Source organism: Siphateles boraxobius, unplaced genomic scaffold (assembly GCF_051911475.1).
Source record: "Siphateles boraxobius isolate OS27281-9 unplaced genomic scaffold, OSU_SipBor_1 47, whole genome shotgun sequence".
In the NCBI taxonomy this organism is placed as follows: Eukaryota; Metazoa; Chordata; class Actinopteri; order Cypriniformes; family Leuciscidae; genus Siphateles; species Siphateles boraxobius.
In genome coordinates, this window is record NW_027509108.1 from 2,781,076 (window position 1) to 2,808,131 (window position 27,056).

The 27,056-nt window shown below is 43.8% G+C and overlaps 2 protein-coding genes across 2 annotated transcripts in view; one reads left to right on the top strand and one right to left on the bottom strand.

Moving 5' to 3' along the window:
- The window catches only part of LOC143710510 (B-cell receptor CD22-like), a 773,497-nt gene that overhangs the window by 233,442 nt on the left and 512,999 nt on the right, over positions 1 to 27,056 (top strand). The window lies entirely within an intron of this gene.
- LOC143710436 (B-cell receptor CD22-like) lies at positions 11,286 to 26,588 on the bottom strand. The gene is made up of 11 exons (XM_077201392.1): positions 26,496 to 26,588; positions 26,289 to 26,404; positions 20,222 to 20,290; positions 19,770 to 20,126; positions 19,432 to 19,680; positions 19,096 to 19,344; positions 18,935 to 19,013; positions 14,070 to 14,115; positions 13,843 to 13,923; positions 13,629 to 13,688; positions 11,286 to 13,487 (listed from the first exon to the last, which is right to left on the bottom strand). The coding sequence occupies exons 3-11, from the start codon at positions 20,280 to 20,282 to the stop codon at positions 13,467 to 13,469; spliced, it is 1,203 nt and encodes a 400-aa protein (XP_077057507.1). The 5' UTR covers positions 20,283 to 20,290; positions 26,289 to 26,404; positions 26,496 to 26,588; the 3' UTR covers positions 11,286 to 13,466.

Here is a 27,056-nt window from a genome sequence, read left to right on the forward strand (position 1 = left end):
AAATCACCTTATCGTCTGAAGGGACTGTACGGTAGGCAAGCCCCGCGGCATGGCAGGGAGACGTATTGTCTCGTTCCCTGTTCTCAGGGAACATAGGTTACAGTCGTAACCTGAGACGTTCCCTTTCGAAGGGAACTCAACAATACGTCAACGACGCTATGGGGAACGATATACCAACGCCGCCATGCTAAGGGGAGTGCATGCCAAGTGGCAGTGACAACTGTCAGAACCAGCAACTTCAAATGAAACGCTAGAACCACTCACCCTCAGGTCACACTGGGCTGTCAGTGACAGCATTCCCTACGGTCATAGCCCAAGCTACAGCCTCACAGAAAAACCTTCATAAACATGGTTAAATGAAAGGTCTACCTGGGCCGGCTCCGGGCCTGGAACCTCAGCTTCCAATTAGAAGGGGTCCCTTCTAGGGAATGTGGCTAGGGAACCCAAGGGAACCCCAGCCAGTCACTATTCAGGGGAACGTACTCACCCCGAAATGCCACCAGGACGGCCTGACCTGGCGCCAGTACATAGACACTTAGTCTGGCCAAATCCTGTCTGTCTGAAGACAGAGCCTCTGGACAAATGCCTTAAGTAAGGCATCCAACCCGAGGGACTGCGAAGCTGGCAGTGAACCACTCGGCCCGGATCTCAGAGACGGGATATCCCGGAGAGTATGACTCAGCATAGTGCTTTCCGACCCTTGCTAGCGAGGGGAGTTTCTCTACTCGATCCACGGATCAACCCAGTGTCTGTGTTTCAAAACACTGAGGAGGCCTGTGAAGGCCTAAGGGCTGATCTAACTGGGAGGCCTCACGAGAGGCCTACGACCGTCTGACCAGACTCAGGAAGCCGCATGCTCAAAGAGACCCTCATGAGGGGAGCACAAGGTCTGCCTGATAGGCAAACCAGGCTGTAGGCAGAAAAGGTTCCGGGAGCGAACCTTTAGCAGAGAATGAACACTTTAGCGAGCCAGGGCGCAAGCTCGCCTTCAGCAGCTGCCTATTAAGGCTAGCTGAAACTGATAGCAAGAAACCACTAGCTTCATAAACCCAGCACCACTAGGGAGCGTTACAGGGAGGCCCGGAGAGGCCTACTACCTGATCCTTTAGGGAGGCCAAGAGAGGCCTACTACCTGATAACCACAGTACGTGGGAACTCCTCCTTCAGGGAGGCCCGGTGAGGCCTGCTACCTTACAACCACAGTATGTGGGGAGCTCACCTTCAGGGAGGCCTGGTGAGGCCTACTACCTGGTCACCACTATCTGTGGGAACTCACCTTCAGGGAGGCCTGGTGAGGCCTACTACCTGACCGTTCTCATTCAAGGAGGCCTGGAGGAGCCTACTACCTGATAATCACAGCATGTGGGAACTCACCTTCAGGGAGGCCTGGTGAGGCCTACTACCTGACAGCCAAAATATTTGGGAGCCCACATCCAGGGAGGCCCAGAGCGGCCTACTACCTGACAGCCACAATATTTGGGAGCTCACATTCAGGGAGGCCCAGAGAGGCCTACTACCTGATAGCCAACGTAAGTGGGAATTCGCCTTCAGGGCGGCCGGGTGAGGCCTACTACCTGATAACCATCTTAAGTGGGAATTCACCTTCAGGGAGGCCTGAGTGGCCTACTACCTGATAACCACTGGTAGCTTTGAGCCCTGAGTCCGGGTGAAAGTATAAGGTGGCCTGCTAAGGCCAGCCAGCTGGGGACTCGCCTATCAGGGAGGCCTGGTCGGGCCTACTAGCTAATAGCAAGTCATATTCTGCCATAAAGTACACTGTTGGAAACCATACTACACAGCATAATTCACTAATGGGCTTCCAGTAGCGCTATAAGGTATGTCCCACAATGTTGGGACTCACCTCCGAGGAGGCCTGTTTAAGGCCTACTACCCATCAGTGAGTCAACTGCCCGAACCACCAAGGCCAACCACGTAAAGTGAGCTGGCCTACAGTGCCCTCTGGGGGGCTGTCCAATCAAGGAGGCCTGCTGAGGCCTACTACCTAATGGCGCAGCCTTCGTTGGCAGAAAAACTGTTTACACAGCGCCTACAGCATCCTGGTGCCTAATCACATTGCCCATGGCAGTGTACTCCGCAAGAAAGCTAGCACCCTTAAAACAAGGGGAGTACAACATACGCCACTCTGCCTCAACGGAGGCCCCAGTTAGTCAGGGGCCTACCATCTATGCATGGGCGTCAGCTCAGGGCAATGCTCTGGCTTCAGGGGAGCGTACTTCGACCAAAGAAGAAGTGAAGCTTACTTCATACTCGACCCGAGCCATAGTGGTGCGAGGTGGGATAAAACAGAACTGGGAGTGAAGTGCTCAGACCTACCCTGTATCACAGGGGAATACTCACACCTCACGCTGAGGTTACCAGGGTGCGGGCCTGCCAGCGGCTCTAGGGGTGACAGAAATGTATCTGTGCCCAACCTAGGGGAGTGGGGCTTGAATGAAAGCCAACCACCTACAACCTAGCGCTCGAGCAGTAGCTCAGCGAGGTGAGTGAAGCCTAAGCTGGCGGCCTAAATCCGTAGGCCAGTTCTGCATGGCAGAGTCGGGCAGGAAACCCAGTCTTCTTCGTGAAGCGAAAGACGGCCTAACCCTGCTCAATAAAGACATATATACCACGGAGGCCTGTTTGAGGCCTACCATGTCCTTACAAACCATCCTCAGCACCACGCTGCATTACTCTAGGCACCCCAGAATGCAGAGAAGGGGGCGGGCCTTGGCCTAACGACTCCCACGGGAGGAGGCTGTTTATACAGGGATGCTAGAAACCAACATTCACACAGTGAAGGGTCAGAGGAAGAAATGCTAAAATTTTTAGCAGAGCGCCTCTATTATCCCTGGCACAGCCTAGGCCAGCTACAGAGGCGGCCCTGGTGAGGGCCAGCCTGCAAGCATAGATCAATCTGAGGGCTCGGAGGAGCCACAGCCTTACTAAAGAATATAGTCTGTATTATTCCATACAAAGGGCTGCAGAATCGCTCAGCCTAATGAAACCCAAACAGAGCTCAAGGGGCGAAATACTCAGGAAGAAGTCAACGGACCCGTGGGCCGGACATAAGATCTATCTGAAGCTCTAGCGTCAGTCAACACTCTAAGTAAAAAATTCTGAGAGAGAGACCAACTACTCTACCCTGAGGTGGCTAACAGCCCGAAGGCTAACATAGTTATCGTTCTGGCCACCTAACGGGGAACTTCAGGGCCCTAATGATCCAGGAAACTTCTCTTACCTTATTACCTTGACATGACCCCATAGCTCTATACAGGGAACGAGGTCTGTAGAGAGATACATCTCGGAATTTTAATTCACAAAAAATTACTCTTAAAAGACCAGTCAGCTCACCTGCGGCGTGCGGAGTGAAGACTCGTCAGATAGTTCTTTATGACCCTGGGGTCCACCACTTTACATGCCTGAAAGAGGCGTTTCTACTAGCCAAGCCTAGGCGGGCCATTGGAACATCGTTCTTATCATAGGCCCAGCCCCAGGCCTGATGTAATGAACGTCTGGGGAGTCAGAAGAGAGGAGAGGGCTGGATTTTTAATCTTTTTAATGAAGCCCTCCGGGGAGATTATCCATCAGCGACACTGTGTGCGCTTGTGCTGGATAACCTCCCTCAGATCCCTCTTCTTGCGGGAGTCACGCCTCTTCTGCGCCCTGTTCCTCCACGGAGGGGGCGCACGAGAGGCGACACTGGCTCTCTGGCCCTGTCTACGGTCCTCGGACCGTGAAGGGCCAGGCCGTCCCGCCTGCCTGGGTGTGGAACCGGATCTCAGCGGAATGCAGGATCCTGCAGCAGGTCGGCCTGATATGCCTGCAGCACCGCCATAGTGTGCAGGGAAGCACCAGCCTGAACCGCTGTCGTGTATGCTCTGCCATTCAAACGTGCTGTTGACTTTAGCGGTTTGGATGGCAGGGTTGGAGCTCTCAGTGTCGACGCCTGCCCAGACACGAGATAGTTCGCAAACGACTCGTCAAATGGGCGGCATCGACACATACCCATGCTCTGCGATCCCCTCAACATCAGCGAAATTAACCCGCTGATGTCGGTGAATACAGGCAGAGTATGGGCTCTTCCATGCCCTCTCGATCTCCGTGTGAAGATCAGGAAGGAATGGAAGGCTCACCTGAGCTGGTGTGTATGGCAGGGGAGAAACCGATCGCCAAGCCTACCGCGAGCGGTCTCTCCTCTAGCGCGTCGCCATGGCAGCTACAGCCTGTTGGCGGCGCGCTCCACAACATCCACCAGGTCTGCATACACGGGGCAGGGTGGCTGAGAGGGTTCAGGATCTACCTGATTATAAACCTCCTCAGCCATCTCCTGCTCGTCCTGAAGAGCAGCAACTGCAGGAAACCATTGGTGCCTGCAGTTCGCCCTCGTCAGCCGTCGAATCATTTGAGAGGTTTACAGGACTCTCAAGATGATCGATGAGCTCTATCTGGATGCCCATGATGCAAGTCGCCGCTCTGCCTCGGCACGAGCGGGACCACGCGGACCAGACGTTGAACCCCCTTCACTCGAGAAGAGGGCCAGACGAGAGCGGAGCGTTTTAAGAGAAAAACGCTCACAGTTCACACAGAGGATTCCCTCGAGAACCTCTCGTGCGCGCTCTTCTCCCAGGCAGGAAAAAAACACACTCGTGTGCTGTACATTTCATTTTCTTACCGTTTCATTGAGTAGCGTTTTCAAACAGACAGTCCCTGAAGACGATGAGATGATTTGTCATGTTTGCAAGGCGCCCCTTTATACTTCCAGGTCGCACGTTAATCATTCACGCTAATGATTCACGGGCTGTCGCCGGTCAATATGATTGACGTGATTTGATAGTGATTTCAGACACCTGTCACGCCTGAGGCGTTCCCCATAGCGTCGTTGACGTATTGTTGAGTTCCCTTCGAAAGGGAACAGATAATAAACGGGTCATACCGTAGAGCGGGACACCTCATCTGCTGTAACCAACTGACACTTGAGGAGAAATAAGGAAGGTTTCAAGTCCACCAGCCTCATTTATAACCAGAACTGCGTCATTTCCTCTTTTATAGCTCTGACTAGTGACATACAGATATTATATTTAAAAAGTTTTTTTCTGGCATTTATATTTTTTTAAATCCTAAAAACATCTTGTTTATTTCCAGGTTTTATTTCGATTTCCAATCCAAGATACTAACACATACGTATAAGCTTGACTTTCAAGACACATAGTAAACACACACGAAAAAAAACTACTTAAAGTCTTAAAATATAAAAGTCTGCTGACGTGCAAGAGCCTACGCAGATCTATTATTAACAGAAGCTGTGAAAGCTCAATAGAAAGCTCAAAACTGATGGTCACTGTTGGTGTTTTCCTGTTGCACACACACACACACACACACACACACACACACACACACACACACACACACACACACACACACACACACACACACACACACACACACACAAGTAATTTTTCAGTGACGTGTTCATTTCCAGGAAGTTTCGTGGCTTACGTCACTAAACATGAGTATATTCATGGCATGCTGTTATAATTTTGCATATATATAATATGATTTAATACATTCATTTTCATTTCATTCGTTTTATTTATTTTTTAAAATAAATAATTATTAATAATTAATAATAAATTAATTATTTCAATATTAAAATATATTCAATATTATTTATACGTTTATTTGAATAAGGACAGTACAAAAACATGATTCCAGTCGAAAGCTGCCAAATATGTATTGCATATCGAGAGTATAGCATAAGCTAATTTGCAATTAGTAACAATGATTATCATTACTATGTGCATGTCACCCATCAATTATTTTAGATGTTACCACATAAAGCAAATTTTTAGGTTACAATTCTTTCAATGCATGTACGCGTCATCGCATCCACATTTGAAAACAGAGGAAGGTTTCACTTCCTTGACATAACCACAGGAGCTTTACTAGTGAGAATTTCGCACTGCAGACGAAGTTATTTATACATTTGAATAACAAAAATGGGTCTGAAATAATTAATTTCATGTACCAATAGAAAACTCTAAGTTATCATCTGCACAGTTATCTCAGGTAAACGTGATGTTTGGGTAACTGATGTAGGTGCTTGACCATGCGTTGTCATCAGTTTGTCAGTAAACGGATATGAGGTGTCTGATGTTATTTCTGCGAGAGGATGTGAAGAAGAAATGGACACTAAGGTGCTCATACGTTTGCTGCTTCAAACTTCTGCAAGGATCCATGTGATACAAATAACATCCTTATTGATTCAGTCAGCTCAACTAGGGAAAGAGATTGCACGTCTCTATAAAACCAGTCAGTTCTCACACCAGTTACTTCCCAAACATCCATGCTGCAATTTACCATTATGCAACACAATATATACATATATTATACATGGTTTTCTAAGCTCACTTTTAATTAAACACATACACATCCTGTAATTTAATGCATAAATAAATGCACAGCCATTCACATCAACAATATATACGGACGTGCTGTTGCATCTTTAATAACTTTTGAGGCTTGTTTTGCTGTGTTTTCAAAAGCCGTTTGATTGGTTAAAGGTTGACTGTCAGGATTGGGTGAAGCCATTATTTTAAAACGCAGTGCAGCTGCACAGCGAGCACAGAGCAGAGCGTCTAGCTCACTCATTGGTTGTGCTGCGGAAACTGCACGAACCCATGGCGAGGCGGCTGAAACGTGCGAACCAATCAGGTCAACGAACGCCCAGTGTGCGTCAGAACCCGCCAGAATGGGCGTGGCTTATGCCTATATAAGCAGACCATTTCGCTATAGAATCAGATTAAATCGACTGAAGCAACAGCACCTGAGCCAAGCGTAATAGTACGACAGGCTGCGCACAACTCGTACCCTACTCTCAGAGAACTGAGTTACGTTAGTAACCGAGTACGTTCCCTTTCGAGAACGTTCACTTCGTATTGCTATACGCAGTGGGAACCCATTTTAAAACCTTGTGCTATTGGCTGGCAACTTCACCCTGAACCATTACCTGGGGCTAAGTGGCCCGAGGTCAACAGTAAAGTTTGAAAGTCACAATTCTCCCCAGGGCCAGACAACAGTCGGGCCTCTTATTAAGGTATAATGTCTCATAGGCTCAGAGCTCGGATAGCCACAGGTTAACAGCGATTCTGGAGAAGGTGGCGCCGAGTTGAAGGTGCCAATTTATTTGGTAGTTTGAGGTGTTTACCCACCAGCAACGCGTTTGCCGCGCTGAAGTTACTGTGTTATGCCTATATGTAATTGAAGCACTTTTGCCACACGCACAAAATCTAAAGATAATGATTTAATGGTCAAGACTCCAAATAAAACACACACTAATCACCATAATGGTGACTTAAACATTCCGGTTTTCTCCTTCAGTGATTCTGCTTGTTAACATCAGGTGTCTTCAATAATGCTCAATCATTACTCAATTATTCACTTAATTATCTCATTAACTTTAACACTGCTTCAGTGTTCATTTAACACTCTGCTCAGAGTTTATATAATTCACACTCTCAGTGTGAGAGTTGCACAACTTGCAGCTGCAGTTTCTCTCAGTTAAGGCGAAGCACTGCTACTTGGGCGGAGTGATTTGCTTGCAGCGCCTGAGAAGCCCGTTGGTGAGGAGCAGAGAGTTCGCTCGGAGTGTTGCGCTAATCACTCCGCCCAAGTAGTGCTTCGCCTTCTGAGAATATAGTTCCCAGTATGTATACGGTTAAAAGATGGCTGTGTCTCATATGACCTTGTTATTTGTACACTCTGTGACTATAAAAATCACAACATACAGGTCCTTCTCAAAAAATTAGCATATTGTGATAAAGTTCATTGTTTTCCATAATGTAATGATAAAAATTAAACTTTCATATATTTTAGATTCATTGCATACCAACTGAAATATTTCAGGTCTTTTATTGTTTTAATACTGATGATTTTGGCATACAGCTCATGAAAACCCAAAATTCCTATCTCAAAAAATTAGCATATCATGAAAAGGTTCTCTAAACGAGCTATTAACCTAATCATCTGAATCAACTAATTAACTCTAAACACCTGCAAAAGATTCCTGAGGCTTTTGAAAACTCCCAGCCTGTTTCATTACTCAAAACCGCAATCATGGGTAAGACTGCCGACCACTTGACCGCTGTCCAGAAGGCCATCATTGACACCCTCAAGCAAGAGGGTAAGACACAGAAAGAAATTTCTGAACAAATAGGCTGTTCCCAGAGTGATGTATCAAGGCACCTCAGTGAGAAGTCTGTGGGAAGGAAAAAGTGTGGCAAAAAACACTGCACAACGAGAAGAGGTGACCGGACCCTGAGGAAGATTGTGGAGAAGGACCGATTCCAGACCTTGGGGGACCTGCGGAAGCAGTGGACTGAGTCTGGAGTAGAAACATCCAGAGCCACCGTGCACAGGCGTGTGCAGGAAATGGGCTACAGGTGCCGCATTCCCCAGGTCAAGCCACTTTTGAACCAGAAACAGCGGCAGAAGCGCCTGACCTGGGCTACAGAGAAGCAGCACTGGACTGTTGCTCAGTGGTCCAAACTACTTTTTTCGGATGAAAGCAAATTTTGCATGTCATTCGGAAATCAAGGTGCCAGAGTCTGGAGGAAGACTGGGGAGAAGGAAATGCCAAAATGCCTGAAGTCCAGAGTCAAGTACCCACAGTCAGTGATGGTCTGGGGTGCCATGTCAGCTGCTGGTGTTGGTCCACTGTGTTTTATCAAGGGCAGGGTCAATGCAGCTAGCTATCAGGAGATTTTGGAGCACTTCATGCTTCCATCTGCTGAAAAGCTTTATGGAGATGAAGATTTCATTTTTCAGCACGACCTGGCACCTGCTCACAGTGCCAAAACCACTGGTAAATGGTTTACTGACCATGGTATTACTGTGCTCAATTGGCCTGCCAACTCTCCTGACCTGAACCCCATAGAGAATCTGTGGGATATTGTGAAGAGAAAGTTGAGAGACGCAAGACCCAACACTCTGGATGAGCTTAAGGCCGCTATCGAAGCATCCTGGGCCTCCATAACACCTCAGCAGTGCCACAGGCTGATTGCCTCCATGCCACGCCGCATTGAAGCAGTCATTTCTGCAAAAGGATTCCCGACCAAGTATTGAGTGCATAACTGAACATTATTATTTGAAGGTTGACTTTTTTTGTATTAAAAACACTTCTTTTATTGGTCGGATGAAATATGCTCATTTTTTGAGACAGGAATTTTGGGTTTTCATGAGCTGTATGCCAAAATCATCAGTATTAAAACAATAAAAGACCTGAAATATTTCAGTTGGTGTGCAATGAATCTAAAATATATGAAAGTTTAATTTTTATCATTACATTATGGAAAATAAAGAACTTTATCACAATATGCTAATTTTTTGAGAAGGACCTGTATAAATAGGAAAATGTTGGCATTATTTTGTCACTTATTGGGAGCAATATGCTAGTTGGAGACAATTACTTCCAGTCTTTGTGCTAAGCTAGGCTAGCGGTGGGTGCGTCAAACAGAGTTACGGGACGCACGGAGATGAAAAGGGCATGTATGGACTTATCTATAAGTGAATAAGCTAAAGTCCCAAAAGGCCGGCGTGTTCCTTTAAGTCAAGAAAATCCTATTATCTGATATGTTTAAGACATGAATCACTCCAAAGTGTTTTACATTTTTACAAGCTAACCAAATAAATATTTAAGTTCCCTGCTTAATGCATGTGCCAAAAAAAACAACTCATTGTGTTCTCTGACTAACAAATTACCCAGTAGTTATTTTTTGAGCGTGGGTGTAATTGAAAGAAAATTACTGATGGAAGGGATATAATTACAGATTGAACATTCTTCTGAAAAATATTATGCAGTATTATATTGCTACAATGTTTTTTTTTTAATTCAAATTCCAATTTTTCTTTCAGTTCAACCTATAATGGTCTAATTAACATTATACCATGCAAACATTACAGAACCTGTTTTTTGATATTTTGAATGCGAAGCAAAACTCAATTAAGAATAGACAAAACACAAATAATAACAATTCTGTACTTTATTTAACGATCACCTAAACATCATTTTGCTGTAAACAGGACAAAGCAAAGAAAAAAGGAAGAAAAAATTGTGTTAGTATCTTTACTTTTCGTCTTCAATTGTATTAAAAAAAATCCTCATAAGTCGCTTTGGATAAAAGCGTCTGCTAAATGAATAAATGTAAAATGTAATGTAAATGCATAAGGTAAAATAATTACTTTCTGGTAGGCGAATGTTCCTTCTTTCTTCATTTTTTTGCAATCGCTCTGTCAAATTCCTCGAATTCACTGAATGACATTGTCAAAAATATTGTGTAATAATAAATAATATATTTTTTTTTTTGCAAATGCAAATTACAAGCATACCTATGACACATTCTAGCTCACATGTTAATACCATAGACTGGTTAATACATAGTGAAGGCATAGTAAATTTGATTATTAGGCAATTGTGTGAGTTGTTAATGGCTGGCAACAACTTTCTATCACAGTTAAATTAATATTGATTCATTTTAATACTTACGTTTAATAAGAATTAATTTAAGTAGTCTACATACATTATATTAAGTAAAATAATTACTCCAACATTTATTAATTCAATTTATAGTTTTAGGAGAAAAGGTCCGGTAATAAAAAAAAGGTCAAACGGTAAATCTGATTAAATCATTAATGATGACATTCTTTGATATTAACACACTTAATGTATTTAATTGGATTACTTTAATGTTAACTAATTTTAATCAAATTTTTACAATGGCTTGTCTACAAAAAGTCATAGGTTAAAGGCTAACGTTAGCTATCAAAATATTTTCGGGGAAAAAAGGCGAAAAAACATACAATAACGGCTCAAATTTTGTTACAAACTATCTTTACAAATAAGTTATTAAATGGACTATTCATATGTTGATGTATCAATGAGCTATAAAGTAGTTTGATTAAAAAAGAAATCGAATGAGTATGATGCGCTAAATAAAATTGAGGATAGCCTACTCACGTTTTGGCCTAAGTTCTCCACATGTTTATCCGATCCAATTTGATAGGAGGCGCTGAGAATGCGGACTCTGGGTGGGGGACTGTAACTGCAGGCTCCGAGTCTACAGGCTTGTTCGACTTGAACCGGCGCTGCGCAGACCGATCGGTTGATGACATCAAAGTACCGCGAGAGCGATTCAAAAGCATAAGGAGCCGTCTGCTCTCTAATCGCTCTCGCGGTACTTTGATGTCATCAACCGATCGGTCTGTGCAGCGCCGGTTCAAGTCGAACAAGCCTGATAGCTTCATACTACTCGACACACTCGTAGTGATGTGTCGTTCATGAACGATTCGTTCATTTTGAACGAATCTTTAATATGACTCGGGACTACCGAGTTGTCTCAGAGAGTGATTTGTTCATTCATCTTAGTCTCGAGTTCGGGTTCGGACGGGTCCGAGTCTTTGGTTCTTCCTGTCAGTCCATATATAGGCTATGCTGTCAGTACCGGAAAGAGAAATGATTAGTTCATTTTTTCGAGTCTTCGGGTTTGAGTCCTTCGTTCTTTTGTCCCGTGACTTGTAAACGTATTGAATAGCCTACCAATTCACAACCTTTTTACAAACCAGCACGTAGTTAATGTATAATATAATAGTAGTTAATTATTGTATAATATATAATAAAACACACCACAGATGCACAAGAAACATTTAGAAAAGAGACGGACAGGGACAAATAGGTTAATATGATGGAACTTTTATTTTTCAGATAATGTTTATTGCACATATTTTGAATTATAATTCCTAATTATAAAACAATAGGCCTATACATTCAGACGCAGTCAATAACACGAATCAAATGTTGTATTTGATGCGAGGTAGGCCTACCAGCGGTCACCTCACGTGACAAAAGAACGAAGGATTTAAAACCCGAACTCGAGACTCGAAGAAAATGAACTAATCATTTCTCTGTCCGGTACTGACAGCATAGCCTATGTGACTGACAGGAAGAACGAAAGACTCGGACCCGGCCGAACCCGAACCAGATGAACTAATCATTTCTCTTTCCGGTACTGGCAGCATAGCCTATTTGGGACTGACAGGAAGAACGAAAGACTCGGACCCGGCCGAACCCGAACTCGAGATTTGAAAGATGAACTAATCATTTCTCTTTCCGGCCCTGCTGTATCACACACACGGCACGGTCGGCCCAGCAGACAGATCCGAGTCAGACACTAGCGAGTCGACAACTAACGTCTCGAGACACGAGAGGAGAACTAACCTGATAAATATGAAGTTGCAAAGGAAAGAACGTCTCGGATCAGGAGGTGAGGTGAACTAACAGAATCAGACTGCAATAGTCTGAACTTAAGACCCAACAACTAATCAATTAATAAAACATTTTGGTTTCTTATAATTTGGCTTTGGCTGCATTACCTTATAGTTTATTTTTATTCTTTTTACAAATGCATCTTTTTACAAATGTAGAATGTAAGGATCTTGCCAGGACGCCGCCAGTTTTAATATACAAAAGTTGGTGTTTTGAAGTGTAAACGACATGCCAGATAGTTGTTGTGCGATTGGATGCACTATTATTCAGCATAATCGGGTTAAGAACGTGCATGTAAACGCGCTGATTCCCCGAAACTGAAAGTAGAAACGGACTGAGCTTTCAGCATCTGTCGCTGCATTACCGCCGCGTTCTCTCAGAGACGACGATGGATATAACGGTATAGCGACTATCTTAATTTACTGGCTTAATATTTCCCTTGTGGACCTACATTAATGACAGTAAAAAATTAGAAGAATATTTCTTTTTAAACAAGGTTTTGAAGCTGCTTTAGATTTTCACAGATATCAGAGTTGTGCTGTAAAAATTAATAATATCACCAAAATGATAGCGCTCGGGATCGTTTCGTCATTTTAGTGATATTATTAATATTTAGTAAAACAAAATAGCCTCACTGTATAATTGATTGTAGGCTAGTATTGGAAATTTGCCATTTTGTCAGCGTTTTTTGCCCGCCAGGTATCCATGGTAGTCACGTGACTGCAAAGTATGAATATCAGAGCCAGCCAAATTAGCGCATTTTAAAATAATTTAATCAAACCACGGATCCACTGACCACTTTGAGGGGGGGATAAAAATAATTAAGCAGAGGCAGGGATACATTGACCAGAAAGGGGGAAATCCCACGCAATTCTCTAGTAGCCTAATGCACTCTAGTATTGAATGACAGAAAAGTGTGAAATTGTAGGAGCCTAATTTTTTCTGCCTTTCATTTGAAACATATACAATACTGATGATTACGGTTAAAAACATTTTAAATTAAATAAGCTTCATACGTGACAAAAGGCATCCATCTATAAAAATATTCTTAAAATACTTCAGTTATACGTCATGACATTCCTGTCAATCATTCAAGGCTCCTCCCACAAAGAGATGCATAAAGGCTGTAATATTTACTGTGTCCAAAACACTACAGCCTCTTCTTGTTATGCTGAATAAGAAAGAAAGAAAGAAAGAAAGAAAGTGAAAACATTAATAATGAAATATTTAAATAAAAGCATCAACAATATTTGTCACAAGGAAAGGCTAATAGATTGGGTTTTGTCTCTATCTAGTGGGTATTCTTACTTACTGGAAGATTTTCATACAGAGACGAGTCCAGTTCAGGTTTACAATCATCAAGTTGAGCAGCCTTTATGAATGAAGGTAAAAGTAAAAACAGAAGTGTGTTATTTAAATTCCCATATACTTTGTCAATATAGATAGTTATATCACACTGACATTTAGCATTTAATTACTTTTGGATAAATGTGAAGAGAGTTTACTCTTTTGTAGAAAACGCTCACCGTTGCATTCTCATACACAGGATCATTCAATTCAACATCATAAGCGTTGCGTCTGTCATCATCAGGTCTGGAATGATTTGTCTTTGCCATTAAAGAGAAAACAGAATGGAGTGAAAATAAATAATGTCTATAAGCAACTCTCTAAAGTCGCTGCTACATTCAGACTTTAAATCTTTTAGAGACCAATTCATTTAGATGCCATATCAACTTCTGATCTTTTATCTCACCTGAGACTCCTGTTTCTCATTTTTCTTTTTCATCCACCTGGTTCTCCTTTAAACACAATGATTTGAAACAATAACAACCAATCAGAATTTATTTGATGTTTAATACACAGTTATGAGTAAAGAGATTTCTCTGGGGGTGCTACGATGGGTACGTTTACACAACAACGATATGCTTACAATGGAGAAATCTTTCATTTGAGTTTTCCACGTACAGACGACATCATTGTCAAAATGAATCCCTGTTACACAGAACCGCGAAAACGACTAAAAACGCTGTATATTACTGCCAGGGCATTAGATGGCGATAAAACACTATATAGACTAAACATTTACTATGCATGTGAATGACATCATTGTCTTCACAAATTCATGTTTTTGTTGTTTTCAACCCGTTTTCAAAAGTTTGCGTTTTCAGGAACCCAAAACGCTGTTGTCGTGTAAATGAACGGCCAAAACGCATAAAAAGCTTTATGTTTTTAGTTGAAAACGTTTTTTTGTAAACAGGCTGTGGTGTTCATAGTTAGCCACAAGGTGGCAGTGTAATGCTTAAGTGTTGAAGTGCTGCTGAGGAAGAGAAAGAAGAAAAGAGTTGAGTTAAGAAGACATGTTTGACATGTGTTGAATAAAAAACCTCGAAGGAATTACTCTCTGGTCTTGTGCTTCATACTACAAAACACAACAAATTGGCGACGATGGTTTCCGTACCTACGCATGCATCTTTTCTGCCATGCAGTGGAGAGCCTGCGATTCCTTTTGTTACCTGGCGGAAAATGTTCGAAAAAATTCTTGCTTGTTATTAATGCTACAGGAGACTCATGGCCTGACGCCAGAAAATGTGCTATTCTACTACACAGCTTGGGTACTGAAGGCCAGAGGCTGTTTTACACGTTACCTAATACTGGAACTACATTTGCAGAGGCAATGACAGTGTTGGAGGATCATTTTGTTCCGAAGGGGAATGTAGTGGTCGCTCGTCATCGCTTTCGCCAGCGTTCTCAACGTGCTGACGAGACCATTTCACAGTTCCTGTCTGCTTTGCGGGAATCATCTTCATCATGTGCTGATGGTGATATGGAGAGTGAAATGCTGCGCGATCAGCTGGTCGAACGATCGTATCGGCTTTTCGTCCTTCGAGGCTTTTCGTCAGTTCTTGTTATTGTGTGTCAACAGTTATTTGAACTGTTGACAAATAACTGTCAACGCAAGTGCTTGCGTTGTTTGACCCTTCTCTTCCCACTCTAGTGTCGACTGACGCTTCTGACTATGGCCTGGGTGGGGTTTTGACACAAATACATCCAGACCATGTTGAAAGGACTGTAGCGTTTGCTTCTAGAACCCTTACTGCAGCCGAAAGGAAGTACTCTACGGTCGAGAAAGAGGCGTTGGCTTGTGTCTGGGCCGTAGAAAAGTGGCGGCCGTATTTGTTGGGTCGAAACTTAACGCTCAGAACTGATCATTGTGCGCTCACTACACTTTTGGCAACCAAAGGCATAGGCCGGGCCGGTATGCGGGTCGCCCGGTGGTCGGCACGCTTGCTTTGCTACACATATGATGTCATCTACCGACCTGGATGTCTTAATTTTGCTGCAGATTGCTTATCCAGGCTGCCACTACCGACAGGGAAATATAGTGCTGTGGAACCAGAAATGGTTGCTTTCGTTACTGGGCTGCCTACATTGTCTGTTGAGGATTTCATAGCTGCTTCGGAAGCCTGTCCAGAGTTAACCCAGCTGCGCTTGCGAATCGGACAGGGCTGACCGAAAAAATCCTGTGACCTGGATCTTGTTCTGGTGCCCTTCTTTCGTATTCGTGATGAACTGTGTGTGGATGGTGTGCTAGTGCGGAGAGGCGAACATCGTGTTCTTGTTCCTTCTACATTACGCTGTAAAATGATACGCTTGGCACATGAGACACACCAAGGAATTGTCCAAACGAAACAGCGGCTGCGAGAATTATTCTGGTAGCCTCAGATGGATGCTCACGTGCAGTCGGCTGTTTCTTCCTGCTTAACGTGCCAACTGAATGACAAATCGGCTAAAACTGCACCGGCTCCTCTTCAGCCTGTCAGTCTGCCGTCTGAACCATGGCAGAAACTAGCGATTGATATCGTTGGACCATTTGAGAGAGGACCTTCTGACTGCCGTTTTGCCATTTGTCTGGTGGATTACCATAGTCAGTGGCCTGAGGTAGCGTTTTCTCCTAATGTCACTGCTGAGGTGGTCACATCATTCCTCCAATCAGTTTTCAGTAGAGAGAGAAATCCACAGTGTGTTGAGACTGACAACGGGCCTCAATTCATCTCCAGTGTGTTTGCAGCATTCTTAAAGGAGAGAGGAATAAGTCACATGCGTAGTAGCGTGTATTATCCACAAGCCAATGGCGCTGTGGAGCGGTGGTATAGAGTCCTGAAAGAATGCATCCTTTCTGCGGAACAGATGGGGAAACCATGGAAACATGCAGTGACTGAGTTCTTGCAAAGCTACAGAGCTAGCCCACACAGTAATACAGCCGTTTCACCTTCTGAGCTTCTTCATCATCGCAAAATGCGTACAAAGCTGAATGTTTTTCCTGTTGGCCCCAAAAGTGACAAATGTGCTCGAGTGAAAGAGACTGTGAGTAACTAACAGCTCAAGAGTAAAAAGTACAATGACAAAAGACGTGGTGCCAAGTACCACACTTTCAAACCAGGAGACCAGGTGAGAGTGAAACAACCTGGGCATGTGAGAAAGGGCGTTTCTCAGTTCTCACCACCCCTGAGCATTGAGCAACAAATTAGAAAGAGTACCTTTGTGCTGAGTGAAAAAAAGAAATGGAATGTTTTCAAACTAACTCGGTTTACAAGCCCTGTTACTCAGAATGAGAACTTGCAGCCACCAGTCACATTTAATCTGAGAAAGAGTAGTAGAGTGCGTAGAACGCCAGCGTGGTTGAAGGAATATGATTTACAGTGAAGTGAAATTCTACATGCATGAAAAAAAAACAAAAAAAACATGCATCCTGTCTTGGTTATGTTGTGAGCTTGTGAACAGTTATAGTTGCTTAAATACATAAAACTGTGCATTAGAATTAGTAAAACAATGTCAATTGCATTGGTTAAGTTGTTGTAAGGTTTATAACAGTACAAAGTAATGTTACGTGATTTTGTTATTTAAAAACAAAAAAGAGAACTTGGTTCTGAACACTAATCTGTGATATGAAGAATCTTTCAAGTAAGAAGGGAATGTGGTGTTCGTAGTTAGCCACAAGGTGGCAGTGTAATGCTTACGTGTTGAAGTGCTGCTGAGGAAGAGAAAGAAGAAAAGTGTTGAGTTAAGAAGACATGTTTGACATGTGTTGAATAAAAAGCCTCGAAGGAATTACTCTCTGGTCTTGTGCTTCATACTACAAAACACAACACATGATAAGTTATCATGTTTCTTAACCACTTGCTTAACCAACACAAAATAGGTGTCGTTGTAAAGCGTTTTAATCACTTAAGTGCTTTTAAATTTGCTGACATAGTAAAAGTGCTCTATTTTCATAGCATGAAAAAATTGCTTTACATGAAAATATTATCTTTGAAATCATCGGACATAACAGAGAGCAGAATACAACAAGAAACTATTTTTTTCAGTTAAGAGTCCAAAAGTATTTGTATGATTGAGCGCAGCAGATGCATGTGTAAACATGATGCTTCTGGGCCACTTTTGGTTTGTAACTTCATGAAATTAGTAAACCATAGTAGATCACACATCTTTATTTAGAGCAGGTGATCTCTTACAAACTCAAACACAACATAAGACAACATAGATCACAGAGTGACATGATTGACATGCTGCTTGGCTAAAGATACAGGACTTCCGGGATCCGATTCGAAAGTTCAGCTAATGGAAACTGGATCTTGGGTGTAGTGGGTATAGTGGGTATAGTGGGCAGAGATGATGTGTAGAGACTAGGGATGTGACGTGGAAATTTTCCCTCAAGTTAATCGACGTGTTACAACACTGGTGTTACGAGGGTGGGGGACGTTGGAGTTTTTCCCTCTTTTGCACCTCGTTTTTAAATAGTTAATTATTATCCTTACTGAAAACGCATCCTTTGCAGGTTCCCTATTAGCATTGGGTTTAAATCCAAAATATTGCCAAATAGGTGCTTTTACATTTCGCTTTGAAACCAAATCTTCCGCCATTGTCTTGTCAGTCAGCACCTCACTCTCGTGATAAATGACTCCTGCTGATCTGTGCTGCGATTCTGTGCGGCAGAGACACGTTCTGTTTTTAATTGTAGTGTCTGTTCTCTAACTGAACTAAATTATTTTTATTACTGTTAAAAAATCTAAACGAAGTAAGGGGCGGTGCTGCTATGGACCAGCAATGTACTGTAACTAGTGTTGTGGCGGTGTTAAACACTGTTAACACCGACAATCACAGCAAGCCTAGTAGAGACCAATAAGACACTGTTTTACTGCAAGAGCGTGCTAAGATTGGTTTCATCGCTCAGATTGACAGGTCTTTGTTTAATATGCATCATAGAATAGGAGCACACAGTGAAACAGCGCTGGATGATCAACCAGGATCATATTCTTTGTTTTTTGTACACAAGTAATTAGTTCTTAAGTGTTTTGATCCGGTAAATTATGTTTTGAAATAAACGCCTAGCCTTCTTAATCCATTTAATGGCTTGAATACATGAATACATTTAGAAAACGTAAATACTGCAGGCTCGCTTAATTTTTACCTCTAATGGCGACCTTGCTTATTCAACCTTCGAAATGTTTTTTGGATTAAATTATTATCGACAATTAAGTGATTGTTGATTAATTGTTGGCATGAATTCACAACCTTCTGACTCATTCACACAGAAAACACCACAGACACGCATCTTACCAAATCAGCATCATGATGATCACTGCAGCTCCACAAATCACTCCAATGGATATATATAATATCACCAGACTTCCTAAAACTAGCACAAATGTATAAAACATCAGAAAAAAATAATTTGCTTCCCTTTAGAAGGAGTAATATAAGTATATGAGCTGCTTTACCTTTAACAGTGACGGTTACAGCGTCTGATCTCTGAGATCCATGTTGATTGTGAGCCTGACAGTAGAAGCGTCCACTCTGTAGTGCACTGAAACTCTGTCCAGATCCAACAGCTGAGGTTTCATCCTCCTTAAACCAGCTGAAGTTCAGAGCAGGAGGGTTTGAGTCACTGATGCACTTCAGAGTCACTGAATCTCCCTCCACTATTACACCAGATCCATTTATCAACACTGAGACGTTTCTAGGCGCATCTAAAAAGGACACAAAATAAAACCTTAAATCATCTAATTCAAACACAATTTCCTAATTTTAAAAAGAACAAATTAATCTGCACTCACACATGACATTGAGCTGAACAGCAGGAGAGATGTGAGTGTGTCCGTCTACAGCACAGCGATATCTGCCTGAATCCTCTCTTCTGACTGACTGCAGCAGGAGTTCATTGTTTCTGTCTCTTCTCTCAGTTAATGGCTGTGAGTTTCTGTACCAGATGAATGTTGCTCTGTCAGTCAGAGTGCAGCTGCTTTTACATGTCAGACTGACTGAATCTCCCTCTGTCACTCTCTCAGGAGACTCCACCTGAAGATCTGAACACAACACACACATTATATCTAGTGCTGCTGTCATGCACTGATTATTATTCAACATAATGCACAGAAGAAGAGATAAACCTCACCAAAGTCACCTGTGACATTAAGAGTCACTCCTGGTTTACCAATCCATTTCACATCAGGTTTATCAGTTGTGAATCTGAAATAGTACTTGTGTGAATCCTTCAGTGTCACATGACTCAGTCTGACGGTGCAGTTCTGCTGTTTATCTCCCAGATACTGAAGCCTCTGACTGTATTCAGGATCCTCAGACAGATCTGGATGCTCTTCACGATCTTTTACCAGTGTTTTGGTCCAGAAAACTTTCATGATCTGACGTCCAGTAGGGTATGTATAAGTGCAGTTCATTATCACTGTTGAGTCCTTTAGTGCACAGATGTGTGAAGGACTGTAACTCACACCCTCTATCTGACTACAAACCCCTAAAAAAAAAATTAATCCTGAACAAATTAGCAGCAGACTGTGCATAAAAACTGCAGTATGCAAACATTCACGAGCAAGGTTTGCAGAGACTCACCGTGAATCATGAGCAGAAAGATCAGAGGAAGAGGAGGAGCCATTCTGACTGATGTCACCATAGCAACACCTACAACACATTTACAGTGGCTTATCTTCACCTTTAATGTCGACATAACAAATGAAACATAACAAATACAACTTCATTTATCCAAGAACACTAACAGTCATTTTTGCACTGCATGAGTTTGTAATGGTTACTGTCCAATGTATTTCACCACCCCCTTTTGATTGACAGCCCATCATATACAGTAATTTAATTACTTTAATTTCATATTGAGAAACTGTTATAAAGCATCTTAGTTGACTTTTGTATGCATGCATTGCTAATGTTTTCAATACATTCTCTGGAGCTTGTTGTCACTCTGGTGAATATGCAGGTATATTTTTAAAAAACACTTTAATATACACGTCTTGGGTACAAGTCTATATAATCTAGCTTCATTATCTGTTGTGTAAAATATTACAAAAGATGTTTTATCAATTTGTTTTTTGCCAACAAAACACTGCTAGAGAAAACAAATTTGTGCTTTTGGACTTTTGATTTTAAACCATATTGTTACTGAGACACAGCCCTGTGACAACTAGCCCCAACCAATCTCCCATAAATCCCCCACACTTAGGATATTTGACAGAACAGTTATAAAATCATGCTCTTACCCGTTTCACCAACAACCGTGACCAGTGACAGCACTACAAATGATCAGGATTAAACCAGTATAGGCGTTTTCACACTCTGAATGACACGTGATTAACACATTATATTTTAATATGAGCTTATGACACCTCAACCAGTGCAAATCGAGCAGAAGAAGAAGTTTTAACATACAACATTGACGCCTGTTTCACACATAGGCCAACTCCGTTTGTGCAGTGATCGTTTCTGCACCAAGTCTATTGTTGCTGTGTTGCCCACGCTGAATTAAAGTGACAGCGCATGGTTCGTGGTCAAAATGAACATGGATTCACATGGAAATGTAGTAATCTCACCATAAATACATTTAATTAAATTATACTACTATTTTTCACAGGCATAATTTTACTTTGAGCCCAGTGTAAAGCAAGGACAACTATTGCTTACTTATGGCACTCGTCTCTTTGTGGAGGTGGAAAAACAAGTTCTTTATAATGCACAGGATTTCTTATATATAGGCATTACATTATAGGCATAAATGCTAAACTGAGAGAAACTTTACATCAATCCATAAAGATGTTAATGTAATTCTGTTATCAAAATTGGGAATATCTATATTCAATCATTTGCTGGGGCATTGCCCCATGTAAGGCCGTGCGGACCTTCCACTCTATCTCCCAAGTTTATATGACAGGATGGGCTTGGGAGAATGCGGGCGTTCAGATTTGTCAAAAACACAGGAAAATTCCAAACGACGGAAAAAAGTGCCGGATCGGATGTACTCAAGGTTCTTGTGATTGGTCCAGACGATGAAAGTTACCCCCGGACCTTTCAACCAATGACACCATTCCTCCAAGGCGAGCTTGACTGCCAGCAATTCTCTATTACTAATGTCGTAATTGCGTTTAGCAATTTAGGGTTAGTTCAGTTAGGGTTAGTTCAGCTTTTGAGTTTGGAGAATGCAGCCTTGGCTGCACTGGACCACTTGAATGCCGTTTTGGTGGAGGTCAAATCGGTCAGAGGTATAATAAATACAACGATGTAGGAAACCATCTTTTTTTTCCACAAAGAAGAACCCGGGACCTGCAGGTGAAGAGGAAGGGTGAATTTGTTTGTTTGCCAGAGAATCCAAATTACTTTTCACCCCTCTCCATGGTCTCCCCTTCCCTTGCGGGAAGTGAGTATAATCTGCCCGGAGACGTACCTGGCAATAAGTCTACAGCACAGTCGTAAGCACGACAATGACAATGACATGACAATCCTCGCTCCAAGACAAGACAGTGTTCTGACGCCAGTTTATGTGAGGGTTATGGAGGGTGAGTCAGGGATGACTAAGGGCGACTGGAGCCAGGGCAGAGTCAATCAACAAAAATGCAATGTGTTCCCTCATGTGATGAGACTCACTGGCCCAGTGGAATGGGTAATGGATAGGGGCTATCCACCAAGAGCACTGATGGAAATGGAGTGAGTGAGGAGAACAACTGGAATCTTGAGTTTGTGAGCCATGTTGATGTCCAAAAAATGTCCACTAAGGCTTGACAGAGATGATGCGTAGGAACCCCACAATAGAGAAAAAGTCCAAGAGTCTGACGTCGCACCTTCTCCTTCTGAGAAAGACGAGCTCTGCCCACCTGCATGGGTTCAGGAGCGAATGAGGGGCCGACCACATCGATGGAAGTGACAATGGAATGGTTATCGATGGCTGTAACAAGACTTTGAGCGCATTGATCTCGACGCAATCCAGACACAGTCAGGCAGTAAGTAATCCAGACACGAGCAGGAATAGTAGAGTAGAGAGGTGCTGATAAAATCAAAACGGCAAGACATGAACACCAAAACGATCTGACAATGAACACAAAAAAAAGCAAGACTACATATAGGGAACATCGCCAAATGTGCATTTGATAAACCTCCAATTTACTGATTTATTAATAGCAATCTGGAAGTTAAATAAAGAACTTAAAACACGCTGATAAAGCAGAATTGATTAATCTGAATGTTTTTATCATGAGAATTACTAAGCTTTTTATTCAGTCAGTGGCCTTGTTCTTCTTGAATGATCATGTCAGAAAACAATTGTGTCTTCATTTTGTCTCTAATTGGACAGCCTTTGGTGGGTCAGCAGCCTGAGCAGAACTTGTTCTATATAGTGAAGAGCTATCAAGCTAAAAGTATTTTTTTCTATTCCAAGGATACTTTTTGTTACAAGAAAATACCTCATCATAAAATGGACGGGGCAAATTAAGCTGCATCTTCATAGCACTAGAATTATGAAAAGGAGTGAGAGGGGAACTTAAGTACACAGATAATGACAAGGGCAACAGGTGACGGTGATGATGATGATGGTGATGAGGCGCAGGTGCAGGTGATGATGACAGGGGATACTGGGAAGTGTAGTGAAGACACAGACGATGGAGGTGAATGTGTCATAACTCTCCCCTCCCGCTAGGCGCGACCCGCGCCGTACAAGACAGAACATGGGAGGGGGGGTGGGCATCCTGGAGTCCGTGACGGGAAGGCGGACCGGGTGAAGCTGGACGGACTCCAGGATGGTCCAGGTGGCCATGGCGTAGCAGACTGGTCAGGGGGCCATGGCGGAGTAGGAGACCACCCCTCGGGCGGCCAGGGCGGAGCAGGACGGGCAGGCGGCCAGGGCGAAGCTGGACGTGCCGGGGGCCAGGGCGAAGTAGGACGTGCAGGCGGCCAGGGCGGAGCAGGACATGCAGGCGGCCAGGGCGGAGCAGGACGAGCAGGCGGCCGTGCCGGTGAAGACCCTTCGGGTGGCCGTGGTGGTGGAGATTCCTTGGGTGACCGTAGGCCCTTGGGTGCCCACGGCGAGGGCCTACTGCCCACCCCAAAAAAATACCTGGCGTGAGTGACAGCCTCAGGACAATGTTCTGGGCCGGACGGAACCAGCGGTGAAGGAGTCTCTGGGCTGGCTGGAACCAGCGGTGAAGAAGTGCCTGGGCTGGGCGGCGCCAGCGGTGAAAAAGTCTCTGGGTTGGACAGCGCCAGCGGTGAAATAGTCTCTGGGCTGGACGGCGCCAGGGGTGAAAAAGTCTCTGGGCTGGACGGCGTCAGCGGTGAGGGCTCTGGGCTGGACGGCGTCAGCGGCGAGGGCTCTAGGCTGGACGGCGTCAGCCTCGAGGGCTCTGGGCTGGACGGCATCAGCGGTGAGGGCTCTGGGCTGGACGGCGTCAGCGGCGAGGGCTCTGGGCTGGACGGCAACAGCGGTGAGGGCTCTGGGCTGGACGGCGTCAGCGGTGAGGGCTCTGGGCTGGACGGCATCAGCGGGAGGGCTCTGGGCTGGACGGCGTCAGCGGCGAGTGCTCAGGGCTGGACGGGGCCAGCGGCGGGGGATCGGTGCTGGATGGGACCAGCGGCGAGGGATCTGTGCTGGACGGGACCAGCGGCGAGGGATCTGTGCTAGACGGGACCAGCGGCGAGGGATCTGTGCTGGATGGGACCAGCGGCGAAGGAAGCTCTGGGCTGGATGGGACCAGCGGCGAAGGAAGCTCTGGGCTGGATGGGACCAGCGGCGAAGGAAGCTCTGTGCTGGAAGGGACCAGCGGTGAAGGCTCTGTGCTGGACGGGGCCAGCGGCGAAGGCTCTGTGCTGGACGGGACCAGCAGTGAGGGATCTGTGCTGGACGAGACCAGCGGCGAAGGCTCTGTGCTGGACGGGACCAGCGGTAAAGGCTCTGTGCTGGACGGGACCAGCGGTGAGGGCTCTGTGCTGGACGGGACCAGCGGTGAGGGCTCTGTGCTGGACGGGACCAGCGGTGAGTTCTCTGTGCTGGACGGGACCAGCAGCGAAGACTCTGTGCTGGATGGGACAGTGAAGGGAGAATTGCAGCTGGCCAATTCCCACTCCACATAGTCCACGAAGTTCCCTCGAGGCCCATCTAGTGCTTTGCGAGCTTTGGTCTCAGCGTTTAGGCCTGCCCGGAAGAACACACAGAGGCTGGTGTCATCATAATGTACAAATGGTACCAAGTTCAAATACCTCTGTGTGTGGGCCTCGAGGGAGTGATCCTCCTGGGTAAGGAGAAGGATTTGTACTGCTGCAAAATCCATAATTTCTTCTTTTGGTCGTCGTTCTGTCACGGCCTGGTTGAACACTGAAACAGGATCGTAGTTGCAGCTAGGGATGGCTGACGCGAAACAGTCGTTCCGAAGCTTTGTGAGATCCCGAAGCGCAGATGTTTCGAAACACTGATTCGAAGCGTGATTCAAAACACCCATGTCACGTGACTATGGCCAAACGAAGCCTCGAAGTGTTTCAATGAGTGTTTCATCAGGTGTGATCCGCCGAATCAGCGTTTGATTGACACGTCGGAAACAGACCACACAATCGTACATCTGTATAAAAGTGAAATCAATGCATATTGACCTCGTGGGTTTTTGTGAGAGGAGTTTGATTTGAAGATAGCGGATTTTTGGTGATATAGTGACATACATTTATAGTGCGATTTGTTTAGTTATATTTAGGCTTACATTTAAATTTATACAACACATTGACTGATAGGCTAGAGACACAGAGAATAGCCTACATATAGTGACACATTAATAGATACATAGATATAAATATATATAGACAGCTAGATTAATAGATAGATAGATACATATATAGATTATAGATACATATTTAAATACATAGATAGATTATAGATACATATTATATATACATATCTAAATACATAGATAGATAGATTTGGATAGATAGATAAAATGGAGGCTCCCCAGAAGAGATGCCGTACATCTGTGCTGTGGGAGCATTTCCATTTAGAAACCCCAAATAAAGTGAGATGTGTGTGTGTGAAATGCAACGCAGGAATCAACTGTACAATTAGGTAGGCCACAATGACCATACTATGTAATTGGCCATAACTGTCATATTATTGTCATTATTATATATTTTTTTCTCCTGTTTTGGCTCATAGGCTCACATCTGCAAGAAGGTCTGCAGTCCAGATGTGGAGGTTATGAGAGTTTTAGAGCCTTGGCACTGGCTACACTGCTGGACCCAAGGTTAAAAAATATGGCATTTGGAAATGCTGCCAAAGCCCAGGACGCTGAAAAGCACATTACACTTGAGTGTGCTTCACTGATGCGTTCAAACACAAATCCTGGTGAGCAGTTTCAGTCTGTGTTAAGTTATGTAATCTGATTCATGTAATATATACTACATATATGCCGTCAGTTTAGCATTTGTTACTAATTGCTGTTTTAATTTTTATTCAGAGCCAGAAATGTCAACATCTTCACCATCAACATCAACACTAGTAGAAACACAGGACAGTTTATGGGAACTTTTTGATACTCGTATCCATCAAACCCAGATGATACACAATGCTACAGCTGATCCCACAGTGGAAGTGAAAAAATACATCAACGATGCGTATTTGCCCAGAACTCATGATCCACTAACTTACTGGAAAGAGAGAGCAGTAATCTTTCCTCATTTGTATGTCCTAGCTAAAAAATATCTTTGCATGCCAGCAACAAGTGTCCCTTGTGAGAGGATTTTTTCAAAGGCTGGAGAAATTATCTGTAAAAAAAGAAGTAGGCTATTAAGGCTAAGTCCTTCCACAGCAGAGAAATTAATATTAAGAGGTCCATACTTTCTAGTATACACTTACAAGGAGGCTTTAATCATCTTTTGAGGTTTTTTTGAAGAGCTGCATGGATCAACACTATTCAGCTTGTTTATAAACAGGAACACACTTACTCATGTGCATTTTGTGCATTCAGTACTCATTGAGTCCCCCTAGTGGGCTGGATAGAACAGTACAACTCTAAGGTAATTTACAATACCCTGACATTAGTGATGTGCGGATCGATTCTAAAGTATCGATATTTACGATCCCAATGTCTCCTGCTCTAGCATCGAGTCTCATATTAAAAGACCAATATTTAAACTCAGTAATTTGGAGTGAGTGTTTATGTTATCATAAGTAACTTGCTGTCATCAGAAAAGTCTAATTATATCCGGTTAGGGGAAGGAACTACCTCTCCTTCCGCCGGTCAGTTGTGTGTGCACTGCGGCTCTGTGACGGAGCCGGCCGCTGCACCCTTTATCTACATTTCCCACTACGAACACTGCTGACTGCAGAGTGACTATGGCTGACCGCAAAATAAGTCATGTCTGACTGGGCAAGACAGACTTCAATCAGCGAGTCATTTGGCAGCGACAGAAGTTG

Bases quoted from the DNA above. Each gene is read 5' to 3' on its own strand.
- LOC143710436 (XM_077201392.1), bottom strand. From the start codon at position 20,282: ATGGTGACATCAGTCAGAATGGCTCCTCCTCTTCCTCTGATCTTTCTG. The intron at 14,116-18,934 runs GTAAGATGCGTG...TTGTGTTTAAAG, and splicing joins ATCATCATGATGCTGATTTG to GAGAACCAGGTGGATGAAAA. The intron at 13,488-13,628 runs GTAAGTAAGAAT...TTTCTTATTCAG, and splicing joins CTCTGTATGAAAATCTTCCA to CATAACAAGAAGAGGCTGTA.